We start from the raw sequence: 14,199 nt of genomic DNA, 5'->3' as shown, positions 1-14,199 counted from the left end.
AGTTTGTTGAAATTTCTTAGAGATTTAATTTCTCTATGTGCATTCACAAATATCTAAACTATGAAATTATTGTTTAAGTTTTAAACATCAAGTTAAGTTACTGTAATTGCTCTCTTTAGTCTTTTCTCACTTTAAACATCAATTATTTACTCAAAATGTTCCAAACATGGTTGCTACTATTGGCAGATTCTCATTTGCAAGTAGATCGGCGACCTATATAAAATTATTTGTCTGACGGGTTTAATCTTTATATAAGCAAACACACACAAGATGATGGAAAACAAATAATGAATCTTCGTGTGGTATATTTCATATGAAGACAAAAACATAATATTTTTCTTTTAGCTTTGGGATGGCACGGGAGAGAGGAATGAGGATGCTGCTGAGTCTACTTGGTCATGCTGCTTTGACCCATAAAATCATAAAGGAGGGAGGGAGAGGACTCACCTTATTAATAAAAAATAGCAACCGGCAACTAATAATTAATTAGTACTATCCACCCACTTTCAAGTAGTATATATATAAACCCTCTTCCTCACCAATTCATTCACAACATCCCCATTCATCATCATACTTTAAGTCTTTTCTTTCTAACTTGAGCTTTTAGCCAATTTCGTTCTCTGTTCTGCAAGCTTGTTTAGTAACCAGAAAAGATGGTGAGTGTTGAAGAGATTCGTAAGGCACAACGTGCTGAAGGCCCTGCCACTGTCATGGCAATTGGCACTGCAAATCCTTCCAACTGTGTGGATCAGAGTGAATACCCTGATTTCTATTTTCGTGTCACAAATAGCGAGCACAAGACTGAACTCAAACAAAAATTCAAGCGCATGTGTAAGTATATATATATATATCTCATATATACGTCTTAATCTGTTTAAGTGTGCTTAATTTCAAACATATCATTCAACTTTTCAATATGCATTATCTTATACTGTTTGATATCTATTTCAGGTGAAAAGTCAATGATTAAGAAGAGATACATGTATCTAACTGAGGAGATTCTCAAAGAAAATCCTAGTGTTTGTGAATATATGGCACCATCATTGGATGCAAGGCAAGACATGGTGGTTGTAGAGGTACCGAGGTTGGGAAAAGAAGCAGCAACAAAGGCAATCAAGGAATGGGGTCAATCCAAGTCAAAGATTACTCACCTAATCTTTTGCACCACGAGCGGTGTGGACATGCCTGGTGCTGATTATCAACTGACAAAACTCTTAGGACTTCGTCCATCAGTGAAGCGTTACATGATGTACCAACAAGGGTGTTTCGCCGGCGGCACGGTGCTTCGTTTGGCTAAAGACTTGGCTGAGAACAACAAAGGTGCTCGTGTCCTTGTGATTTGTTCGGAGATCACCGCAGTCACGTTTCGTGGCCCCAATGACACCCATCTTGATAGCCTTGTGGGTCAAGCTTTATTTGGAGATGGTGCAGCTGCAGTCATTGTTGGTTCAGATCCATTACCAGGGGTTGAGAAACCTTTGTTTGAGCTAGTGTGGACTGCACAAACAATCCTCCCTGATAGTGAAGGGGCTATTGATGGTCATCTTCGTGAAGTTGGTCTGACATTTCATCTTCTCAAGGATGTTCCTGGACTCATCTCAAAGAATATTGAGAAAGCCTTAGTTGAAGCCTTCCAACCCTTGGGCATATCTGATTATAATTCTATCTTTTGGATTGCACACCCGGGTGGACCTGCAATTCTAGATCAAGTTGAAGCTAAATTAGGCTTGAAGCCTGAAAAAATGCAAGCCACTCGACATGTGCTAAGTGAGTACGGTAACATGTCAAGTGCATGTGTGTTATTCATCATGGACGAAATGAGAAAGAAATCAGTAGAAAATGGACTTGGCACAACAGGCGAGGGGCTTGACTGGGGTGTGCTATTCGGTTTTGGTCCTGGACTCACCGTAGAGACTGTGGTGCTTCGTAGTGTCATTGTCTAGACAAGCTTGGTCGAGGGGGAAATCATTTTGTTTTATGTATTCTTGATTATTTTGAGTTAAATCATTGTATTTGTTCTTTATATTTTTCACTTTCTTCACATGTTCTTAGAGAAAATATTTGTTTGCATGTCCACAAATAAGAATTTATCATATTTAATGCAATTCAATCCACACTTCAATTGAGGTAGAAAAAACACATCTTCTCAAAAGAAGAAAATAGTAGAATTGGATATAAGGATTTCCAACTCCAACTGAAAATATAAAGAGAGTCTGTCATTGACTTGGATTTCAGTTCACAGTTCCATTATGCAGTGGCAGGGTCTAGAATTTGGAGATGCTGCGGAACATCCTTAAAGAAGAGAATTTGGAGATGCTGCGCATGTTTAATGTAGTACTAGATATTCTTCACTTCTGTAATAATTAAGAAGCATTATATACCAACAATGTCAGTCAGAATATTGCAGTGGCTACTTTGCAGCTAAGTGAGTGCTCTCATGGCATGGTTATTACTCTTTCTTCCAATTATTTACTGTGGTCCTTCTGGTCACATTCTCTTCTTTGCCACCAACTACATCAGCAAAGGGATTCTCAATCAAGGAAGCAACTGTGCATGATCTTCAACTTGCTTTCAAGAGAAACCAATTAACCTCTAAGCAACTTGTTGAGTTCTACCTCAAACAAATACAAATCCAAAACCCAGTTCTCAAACGGGTGTTGGAGGTGAACCCAGATGCAGTAGCAGAAGCAGAAAGAGCTGACAAGGAGAGAAAAAGGGCTAAGGAAACAGGGTCTCTGCTTTCAGGGCTGCATGGAATCCCTGTTTTGGTGAAGGATAACATTGCAAGTAAGGATAAGCTGAACACCACTGCAGGCTCTTATGCTCTGCTTGGCTCTATGGTGCCTAGAGATACTGGTGTTGTTGCCAGGTTAAGGAAAGCTGGGGCTATCATATTGGGGAAGGCCAGTTTGAGTGAGGGGTCTCATCAAATGTCCAGTGTAGCACCCAGTGGTTGGTGTGCTAGAGGTGGACAAGGAAAGGTAAGTTTTCTTGTTTATGCTTATAGCATGTTTGATTCTGAAGTAGGAAGCCCATAATCATAATTACTTAGATATTTGAAAATCGACTAAAAACTGATTTAGTCCAAAAATCAATTTTGTGGAGAAGCTAGAGAGAATAGATTATGCGCCAGCCCTATATAATTATGAAATTTTATAACAACATTTCACATTATTACTAAGTGCAACTCACTTTGTTTATAAACGTACTTAAATATAAATCACTTCAATTTTTACTCACTTTGTACATAGTTTGATAGGCGGTCAAAATTCACGGTGAGCCAAAATCATGCTAGATAGAAGTAACCCTTTTTAGCATTTGTGGCTGTCTACTGTGATTTTGACGGTCCTCGAGGGTTAGCTTAAGTGGTAAGAGCTATGAGACATAAGGGTTGGGGAGGGTAAGGTCCAGAGTTCGAATCCTGGAAGAGAAATTTAAAGGGATTTTCTAACTTACTAACAACTAACCACTAACATTTTTCTATAAAAAAACAAAAACAAATACTATAATCAACTTTATCAAAATCAATTTTGATAACTTTGATCCAAATATACACATAACATAAGCTTCTTCCCATAATTAATTTTAACTTAACAAATATTTCTAGATATGCACTAACTTGACTTGAGTATTATAACAAATTTCTTTATATATGGATATTTGTACATTTGATGATTAAAATCAATATTAAAAGATAAATAGTGGTATAGTGATCAATCCTTATGGTGGGTTGTTCAGCCAAGAGATTCATAAATTAGTTCCCAATTTTCAATTTGTATAATTATTATACTCTAATTTTTAGTATTTCTAATATATTTCCTCCATTTATGTGCCGGGTATGTATTGGCCAGTTTGGGTGGGATGGTTTGGTTTTTTTAATTTGCTGTTTTTTTTGTCAATTTTTAATTTGCTGACGTGATGTTTTTTCTGTTTCAGGTATGAAGCGGTAGTGTGAGGGGAGGTGAACTCACTTTGTGGGCCTCGAATTATGTTTTATAGTGGTTGGGTTTTATTTCAATTACTGGTAAGGAATGGGTGGGCTGGTAGTGTGTATTTGGTAGCTCACATGGAAGAGCATTGTTTTCCATGTCTGTTTTCTTTCTTAAAAATATTTCTTCTGTTGTCGAAAAATATATTACCCCCATTTCAATTTTTTTTTTAATAATAACTGTTTGATGAAGCATTAATTGATATGTTTTTCATATAATATTCCTATCAGAACAATAAATGATGAGAGATAAAAACACACTTCAAAAGATAAACTAAATAATTAATGTAATTAATGATATAAAATATCATTATATATATTAACTAAGCTCATAATTTTGTTGTTAATGCTTAGTCAAATATATTATTAGATTATTAAGTTATTATTAATTATTAATGTTATCAAAAAGTAGTTTTAATATTTAATATTGAATAAAAAAATTATCAATTTTAATTCATAAATAGTTATTTCATTAATACATCCTCAAATAAATTTGGCTAATAAATATTAGCAACATAATCTACCTATATAAATAATGTCTCACATAGACATATCACACATACCAGTCATATACCACAAGAATTGAAGCTAGCGTTTGGGTTGTGAGAAATGGCTGATTCAACCATTAAAATTCTCAGCATTGTTTTCTTCCTTTTCCTTATGATTTATGAAGGTAATAATACTTTGTTCCCAATAGATGAAATTCAATTCACAAATTTTATAAATTGTTGCTCACAATTTCTCCATTAATTAATTATATCTTAGGTTATGGCACTTGCTCACTGGATGATCTGGCCATAAAGCAATACTCAGCAGAACGTAGTATCCATGGAAAGCCAATTTGGATGGTGTCCATCACAAACAAATGCTCTTGTCCTTTTTACCGTGTACACTTAACCTGTCATGGTTTTCAAACAGCTCTAGCAATGGACCCTTCAGTTTTGAGGGTCTTAGGTGATGTTTGTATTCTTAATGGTGATAACCCCATCTACCGACATATTCTCTACTTTGAATATGCTTGGGATCAACCTTTTCCATTTACTCCAGCTTCCGTTTTTTACAAGTGTCCTTAAATAGGTAAGAGATTTGCCCTTATACAACTTGCTATTGTATGGTTTCTTCACAGGCATTGTAATTGTTGAATAATATAGTGTGTTTGGCTGAGTATAAGATGCATGTATAACTCTCAAGAGCTTAATGTCTACCCATTTGGATTTTGGATATACTATCTATCTATATCTATGTAATGGAAATCATTAATTACTAGTAATAATTATATAAAATTAAATAATTAATAAGCTCCATTAAAAATTGAAAAAATTAATGGCAATAATCATTAGTTTGAATTTGAATAATTATCTTTATCTAATATACAAATATTAAAAGAAAGTATTCACAATAACAAAAATTTGACATCAATTCCTTTTTTTTAAGAGTTTAATTTTGATGCACCGACGGTGTAAAGTTTTTTTACACCATCAACCAATCAGATTTCAAGGATGTGACATGTCAATTAAAGAAATTAAATGAAAAGAGAGATTTTCTCACATCCTTAAAATCTGATTGGTTGACGGTGTAAAAAAACTTTACACCGTCGGTGCATCAAACTTTTTCTCTTTTTTTAAAGGTGAAAGTTTTTATGAATGATAATTGGTCGATGATACAAAAGACACTCAATAAAGTGAGCATAACCCCCTCTAAAAGAACATAAGAAAACCTTTGAATTTTTTTTTATAGAGATTAATGAATACGTATTGTTTGTGTGACATTCAATTATAATTACGCCACACAGAACCAAACAGTTACATTTATTTTTAATTTTAATTAAAATAAAAATATATTTCTAATTTTATGGAAATCAATTGGATGTATGTGTAAAAGAAATTTACATTGATAATGCATCAAATCATTTTCTCATAATTAGATACATTCAAATAATTAGCAAGTTTTATAATGAAATGAGAAAAGTTAATGGTAATAGTTAATAAATTCACTAACTATATTTAATTTAATTTAATTGAAATCCATCACACATTAAAACAATTAAAAGGGTTTAAATTGCTTAAAGTTTGAGTTCAAATTTTTTTTTGCTTAATGTTTAAATTTTGAATTTCGATTCTTATTCAAATCATTAATTTTTTTGAACTCTATTCAAATCATTAATTGATGGTAATAATTGTATATCATCAAATAAGTAAATAACTAATAAGTTCCATAACAAATTGAAAAAAATTAATGGTATAATTTTTTTTTTAACTCAAAAAATTTATGGTATAAATTAATTGTTTGAATTCCTCACTTTTTTTTTATAAGCCATGATCCTCACTTTTTGGTGATCAGCTTTTTTTTTTTTAAATGTTGTGATCTGTTGTGTTATGTTTCTTGGGTTGTGAGTACTCCTCTCAACCCTTTTTTTTTGGTACAACTTGCTACATTCTATAAAAAAAAGTTGTTTGAATGTGAACCATTAGCTTAATCTTATATAAAACCATAAAAGAGATATATATTGAATAATATAAATTGATATTAATAGTAAGGAGATTCGATTATTGATGGTTTATTGATTTAGGAGTTTAGGGTGTAGGGAGGGAGGGGGGAGAAGAAGGATTTCTTGATCATAGATAGAGTGCAAGAAGCTAAAGAAGAACACTGTCAAAAAAAACACACCATTTCCAAGCTTTTGCTTCCGCTTTAAATTTTCTAGTGAGGATTAAGGAATTAGCAAAGTTAACAGTCCTTACCATATCAAGGACCATAAAAGTGAATTAATGTGATTGGTCGATTTTGTACTGTTATATAGCAAATTAAAACAATCAATAGTATCTATATCTATATCTATATATTATAGAAAAGAACAACTTCTAGCATGACGTGTCGCTCTCACAGGCCAAGTTAGTGACGTGTCGCTCCCAGATTAATTCTCACCTAATATTTTACATGTAAGCTCTTTCTCCTTGGCCTCACTTGCCACATGTGCCCTGATTTTTCCTTACCTTATTTCTCCTTAATAAAGAAATACATTTTTAAATTTTAGATTTGATTAGGATTTAGGTTTTTTATTTCTTGATTTTATCTTAATTTATTTTTGATTTATTTTTAGAGTATTAATTAATTTTTATGGTATTTTTATTGAATTTTCGGATTTTTAATTAATTCCGGATTTTATGAGTTTTTATTGTGATTTGCTAGATTTTGATAGTTTTTATCTATTTTTATTTAGTACATTTTTAAATTTTAGATTTGATTAGGATTTATGTTGTTTATTTCTGTATTTTATCTTAATTTATATTATTATTTATTTTTAGAGTATTAATTATTTTCTATGTTATTTTTATTGAATTTTCGGATTTTTAATTAATTCCGGATTTTATGAGTTTTTATTGTGATTTGTTAGATTTTGATAGTTTTTATCTATATTTATTTAGTACATTTTTAAATTTTATATCAATATATATTAGAAAAAAAGAATTTCTATTAGGCAGATTTAGTGACGTGTCATTTTCACGTTAATTCTCAGAAAAAAAATTCCACGTGTCATTTTCAGGTTAATTTGCATAAAAAAATACATTTATAAATTTTAGATTTGATTAGAATTTAGGTTGTTTATTTCTTGATTTTATCTTAATTTATTTTTGATTTATTTTTTGAGTATTAATTAATTTTTATGGTATTTTTATTGAATTTTCGGATTTTTAATTAATTCAAGATTTTATGAGTTTTTATTTTGATTTGCTAGATTTTGATAGTTTTTATCTATATTTATTTAGTACCTTTTTAAATTTTAGATTTGATTAGGATTTAGGTTGTTTATTTCAGGATTTTATCTTAATTTATCTTATTATTTATGTTTAGAGTATTAGTTAATTTTTATGGTATTTTTATTGAATTTTTGGATATTTAATTAATTCAAGATTTTATAAGTTTTTATTGTGATTTTTAGATTTTTGTAGTTTTTATCTATCTTTATTTAGTAGCTTTTTAAATTTTAGATTTGATTTAAAAGATTTTTCCTAATTATCTAAGATTTACCTAGATTACTCCTTACTAAATTTATTTCATCATGATTTAAATAGATTAGGCTTAATTCCAGTTTGGGTCCCTGATGTTTCACAAATGTGCGATCTGCACCCCCTGTGTTTGAAATGTGCGGTCAAGGTCCCTCATGATTCTAGAACGATCTGCTGAGGCCCTTCCGTTAAGTTCCGTCAGTTGACTAAACGAAAGTCCCTGACTAAATTCATTAATTCTGAAAAAGCAAATTGGTGACAGAAATAATCCGTCACAAACACAGGCCTCTTCCAACCAATCCAAAAATACAACCCCCCTCAACACAATACAGAAACACAAACTTGGAATCAAAAATAAAATCCAGAAACACAAACTCCTTCAACAAAATTCCAGAAACACAACTTCTTTTAACACAAAATCTAGAACCACTAACCCCCGCACCACATCACCATCACTGCAACCCATTTTTTCACACTCATTTTCACCTTAGAAAACTCTTCATCCTTCCGTCTGAAAATCCTGGAGGAGGTTGAGAAATCTTGCATTTTGCCTCATAAAAAACCAATCTTCACGCTGATTGAACCATTTTTTGTACTCCTAAAAAAATAAAACTCATAGAATCAATAAGAAAACCCACTTTTACATTCCAAATCCTATACACTCAAGGATTAGAATGAATAAGATGAAGATATAATTTTCCATGATAAACAGAGAAAAGTGCTCAAGGTATGATCGACTCAAGATGTTCCCTACATTACCATCTCCTCTCCCTTAAGCTGTCTGGAAGACCAATGCTAGAGTCCTTACCTCTTCAACTCTTAAGCGCAAGGCAAGCCATGAGCAATTGGAAGAGCAGTCCCTTTTAAAGAAATCTGCTACTGATGGTGAAGCTGATGTAATTATGACAAATTCATCACCATCTCACAAGCAAGGGGAGACAAAGACTCAAAATTCCTCAGTTGATTCAATAGCAGCCGCATCAACATCTTATAGGCAGATGAAAAATGAGACCACTTTACATGGCAAAGTTAAAAGTAACAAGATGAAAAATGAGACCACTTTAGATGATATTTTTGACAAACTAAAATTACTACCTGGTATAAAATGTATAATTTTCTTTCTAATGAGAAAGTGTCGTGACCTCCTCCAAATTAGTCAAAGCCATCCCCTTTCCCTCGGTCTCCAAATCACCACCAAATTTACCTTCCTTCAACCTTTGAACAGCCCCAAGAACTCACCTCCATCCCAGCCAAACTCAACGACCTGCAAACCCCAATGCCGAGACACCATGAAATCCTCTTTTCTGTTTTGGCTTCCACCGCCGTTGAACCACACCCGTTTCGGTCCTCTCGCCTCGTCGTTGAGCTCGTTGGAGAGACTTCCACCACCCAACAACCTCCCTCACCCCCACCCTTAGAGAACTTCTTCCTCTCTTTTTTTCCCAACAACCCCACCCCAGCAAACTGAGACGCAACCACTCATAACCTGCCCTTAATTTTAAGGACGATGCTCGCCGGAGAAGACGTCGGTGGCGGTCGTCGGAGTGACGACGACCGAACATCAAATTGGTTGAGGGGTTTTGAAGCTGGCTTCAAGGGGAGTCTAACCATGGTGTTGATTTTTCCATTGGAGGTCGGACGGCTCTGAAATCGGGGCGAGAAGGTGGTGGCGGTAAGGTTTCATATCCTCTATTTTGTGTCGATTTTCTTCGAATCGGGAGGTGGTGTTGGAGCGCCGGTGTTCGCTGGGACAGGGGGAGGAGCATGCGATTGACAGGTGGTGGTCGCGGCTCTGGTGGTGGTCGTTGGACCATTTGCAGGGGCAGAGCTTCATGGTTGTGGCCAACGGTGGTTGTTGCGTGCGTGGAGGTGGTGGTTCAGCCAAGGAATGAAGAAGAGTAGTATGAAGAGGGTGATGAATAGAGGAGAAGGGTGCTGCCATGGTGTGTTGGGTTGCAGAGGAAAGGGTAAAGAAAAATGAAGAAGATGATGTGTGAGGGAGAGGGAGAGTGAGAGTGAGGTGTTGGCTGAAGGGTTTTGTGACGGAATATTTCCGTCACAAATTATTAGCCTATATTTCATGAATTAAATAAGTGACACGTCAGCATTTCCGTTTGGTCAACAGACGGAACCTAGCGGAAGTTAACGGAAGGGCATCGTTATCACGTTTTAGATATATGAGGGATCTTGACCGCACGTTTTAAACACAGGGGGTGCAGACCGCACATTTATGAAACATCAGGGACCTAAACTGGAATTAAGCCAATAGATTATTAATATCTGAAAAAAAAATTTCATAAAATTTTAAAAGATTAAAAAACTAAAAATTCAATAAAAATACCTTAAAAATTAATTAATAAAAACTACCAAATCACAATAAAAACTCATAAAATCCTTAATTAAATAAAAATCCGAAAATTCAATAAAAATAAAATAAAATATAATTAATAATCTAAAAATAAACTTTTTTTACCTAAAATTTATTTCCATAACAAATCTTGAAACCAATTTTTAAAATTTAATTTTCAATTTGAGAAACTTTTTCATAAAATATTAAAATCTTAAAAGATTTGCCTTAATTATCTAAGATTTACCTAAATTGCTCCTTACTAATACTGCATCGGTCATCTCCTCCCCTACATGTCTCTACTGTGAACCGGTTGACATGGAGGAAAAAAATGAGGAAGATTACTCGAGTATGCAACTTGCTTAATGTGGTGTTAATAATTGAGTAAGTTGATAATTGTGTAAGTGTTTGACATAAATGTTTATGCTTCGCTTCCTAAAGGTTTTTTTGTTGCTGAATTTGATTGACCTAATTAGTGAGCACTATATTTGGTAGTGTTGATTCAATTCCTAAAAGCCATGTCATTTAATTTTCTCTTAATTTGTTCATTGTTCCCTATTTTGTGATTGTTTTGTTTAATTTCATATATGCTTTAGTATTTGTTGGTGGTCTCTGTGATGCTTCCATATCTCTTAAATAAACTAATGTTGTGATGCTTTCTCTTATGCAACCCTTATTCTGAATGTTCTTAATCGGCCAATTGATAGAAGACTTACATGCTTTTATCCTTCCCATTGCAAGTTTATTTAATTGCATCATTATCTTTCAGTTTTGGCTGTCAAAACTTCATCTACAATGTCAGCATCATGAAGGCAGAGAAACTCTTTCAGAAGAAGGGACGTCCAACAAATTTGACCCAGGATCCTAGATAAAGAAATGAGATTTAGGTAAGATACTTATTCATATGATTGCTTTCAATTCCAGATTTTGCTATTTTTCTTATTAATTAATAGCTTTTTTTTGTTGTCAATTGTAAATCGCTTTTAGACATAGCTATAGTCTCTTTTATTTTGCTTTACTATCTCAATAGTGGAAGCTTTTTTTCAATTAGTACATGGGTTAAAATTATAAATTTGCTTAACTAAAGGTCTAATTCTATTTGATTTTCAGGCAGTTTCCTGTTTGGCTCAAGAATGTTTGGATCTTAGAATTATTAATCTGATCAAATAAGTAACTTTTCCAGCATGTGGTTCATTATACTTTTCGTCTCCATTTTTTTACTGCAATTCTTGATCTGATGTGAAATGGGGTTAGGATATAAGATTGGTGGCAGAATGAACATTTCTTGGTTCATATAATGAGGATAGGGACTTTGCTGAGCTCTATGGACATCACTTCTCATCCCAATTTTAGGTAAGGGAAGACATTTATTATAGTCTTCACACATTCTGATTGCTTAGTATAAAAAGATTATTAACTCTTATCTGGGTTTTATGGACTTGCATGTCTGCTGCTCACCGTTTTTTTTGGTAATTCAATTGTTTTCCACTACCTAAACATTATTTCATTGTTCCTCTCAATCTATTTTGTCCATCTCACATGTGCAATGTAAGCTCTTGCTTCGTTTGCAATTTGGTTTTGCATTTTTTTTCTATAACAGATGCATCATCTTGCACAATTTAATATCATTCCCAATGTTGTAGAGTAAAAGAAATACATTGATGCTCCCAACTACCAAAGAAGCATGACGATAATTGATGATATATGATGGATTTGCAAGAAATGGAGCATGAGTTCTACACCAAGAATAGTATAAAATGTGTTATTCTAAATATAGTTGGTGGCTACTATACAGCTCTAAAGGACCACACTTCTTGATAAATGGTGGCAAAAAAGAGCATGCAAAGATCAATGTTTGTTGTAATGATGTTTCAATGTGTTGCCCCTTATGTATAAGTAAATCCTTCTCCTATTTTGACATGTGTTACACTGAAAATTTTAAAATCTTCCTTTTAACTTTAGAGATTTTTTTATTCATATGTAACGTGACATATTGTTTTATATAAAAAGTATCATTATATATTTTTTAAATAATCATTATACTCTAATATTGTGTTAAATTACAAATAAAATCAAATGAGATACCAACCGAATGCATTCAGTTATAAATGGAGAGGAGAAATTTCTGCACCAAAAATTTATTACCAAAACAAATCTATGTTGGCTCATTTAAAAATTTTAAATATGAGAAACTTTTTCATAAAATATTAAAATCTTCTTTTCAACTTTAGAGATTTCTTTATGTATATGTAACGTGAGATTTTATTTTATATAAAAACTATCACTATATTTTTTTAAACAATCATTATATTCTAAACTAATTGATTGATATTATGTTAAATTTCAAATAAAATCAAATGGGATACCAACTGAATGCATTCGGTTATAAATTGAGAGGAGAAATTTCCGCACCTAAAATTTACTGCCAAAACATATCTATGTTGGCTAATTTGAAATCTATGCAAAATTATTTTTGTCGGTTTAAGGTTCGTAAATTTTGTACAAAATCTGATATATTGGTATTTTATGACTTCAAATAAACAAAATGATGTCATATTTTATGATTTATCTTTCACAACCCTAATTTGTGCTACTATCACATTATTTTTTTCCCATGATTAATATGTGTTTATCATCTACTTTATTATAATTGTTCTTACATTCTTAGTATGTTAAATTTTTTATAATTTAAAATATGATCGATGTATCAAATACAATAGACACATTCTTTTTTTTTTGCATGATTAATATGTGTTTATCATCTGTTTCATTAAGATTTTTCTTACATTTTTAGTATCTTAAATTTTTTTATAATTTAAAATATGATCGATGTATCAAATACAATAAACATATTTCCCGTGCAACGCACGGGTAAAAAGAACACTAGTATGTTAGACAATTGCTATTAAAAAGGAACATGAATAAATAATTTTTATTAACAGTTAAAACTCTTAATTTTCATTAACTCTCAATTATATTAATACCTCCCTAAATAAAATTGACAAATAAGTATATATTATAGCAACATAATTAACCTTTATAAATAATGTTACATACCAGTCACATATACTGCAAGAATTATATTCAAGAATTGAAGCTAGTGTTTTGGTTGTCAAAATGGCTGATTCAACCATTAAAATTCTCAGCATAGTTTTCTTCCTTGTCCTCACTTTTTATCAAGGTAATGTTTTCTCCCAACAGATGATGAAATTCACAAATTTTATACTTAATTAAACTATTATTCAAATATATATAATTGCTCTCCCTTTAGGCTATGGCGCATGCTCCCTAACGGATCTCTCCATAAAGCAATCTCCAGCAGGAGGTAGGGACGCGCATGGAAAGCCAATTTGGATGGTGTCTATATCCAACAGATGCTCTTGTTCTGTAACTCATGTACACTTAAATTGTCGTGGTTTTCAAACCTCTCAAGCAATAGACCCTTCAGTTTTGAGGGTCTTAGGTGATATTTGTATTGTTAACAATGATAACCCCATCCACCAACATATTATCGACTTCGAATATGCTTGGGATCAGCCTTTTCCATTTTCTCCAGCTTCCTTAGCTGTTACTTGTCCTTAAATTTGTAAGAGATTTTTCCTTGTACACCTTGCTATTGTACGGTTTCACAAGCATTATAATTGTTGAATAATTATTATTAGTGTGTTTGCTATTGTGTGGTTTCACTAGCATTATAATTGCTGAATAATTACTAGCGCATGTGCTATGAAATTTCATATTTAAATATAAATAAAATATACTCTATCAAAGAATATCATTGATTTTATAAAAAAATTAATTAACATTTAAATTTATTCAATTTCAACAAGATTATAAGTATTAATTTTTTTTAATGG

General features: G+C 32.5%; 3 protein-coding genes and 1 long non-coding RNA gene across 4 annotated transcripts; 3 read left to right on the top strand and 1 right to left on the bottom strand.

The window, feature by feature from the left end:
- The first annotated feature begins 540 nt into the window (after positions 1-540).
- Positions 541-2,219, top strand: LOC130715926 (chalcone synthase 1). Its single transcript, XM_057566083.1, has 2 exons — positions 541-831; positions 952-2,219. Exons 1-2 carry the CDS (start codon positions 654-656, stop codon positions 1,941-1,943), a joined length of 1,170 nt encoding a protein of 389 aa, XP_057422066.1. The 5' UTR covers positions 541-653; the 3' UTR covers positions 1,944-2,219.
- Positions 2,220-2,277: 58 nt separating this feature from the next.
- Positions 2,278-3,069, top strand: LOC130713358 (probable amidase At4g34880). The gene is made up of 2 exons (XM_057563129.1): positions 2,278-2,356; positions 2,431-3,069. The coding sequence occupies exons 1-2, from the start codon at positions 2,278-2,280 to the stop codon at positions 3,036-3,038; spliced, it is 687 nt and encodes a 228-aa protein (XP_057419112.1). The 3' UTR covers positions 3,039-3,069.
- Positions 3,070-4,567: 1,498 nt separating this feature from the next.
- On the top strand, positions 4,568-5,147 carry LOC130715927 (uncharacterized). Its single transcript, XM_057566084.1, has 2 exons — positions 4,568-4,661; positions 4,754-5,147. Exons 1-2 carry the CDS (start codon positions 4,598-4,600, stop codon positions 5,059-5,061), a joined length of 372 nt encoding a protein of 123 aa, XP_057422067.1. The 5' UTR covers positions 4,568-4,597; the 3' UTR covers positions 5,062-5,147.
- Positions 5,148-8,062: 2,915 nt separating this feature from the next.
- Positions 8,063-9,994, bottom strand: LOC130715929 (uncharacterized). The gene is made up of 2 exons (XR_009011811.1): positions 9,091-9,994; positions 8,063-8,982 (listed from the first exon to the last, which is right to left on the bottom strand). It is a non-coding gene; the product is annotated as an uncharacterized LOC130715929 (long non-coding RNA).
- Positions 9,995-14,199: the final 4,205 nt, after the last annotated feature.

Source organism: Lotus japonicus, chromosome 4 (genome assembly GCF_012489685.1).
Source record: "Lotus japonicus ecotype B-129 chromosome 4, LjGifu_v1.2".
Classification (NCBI taxonomy): Eukaryota; Viridiplantae; Streptophyta; class Magnoliopsida; order Fabales; family Fabaceae; genus Lotus; species Lotus japonicus.
This window is presented reverse-complemented; position numbering and strand designations above follow the sequence as displayed.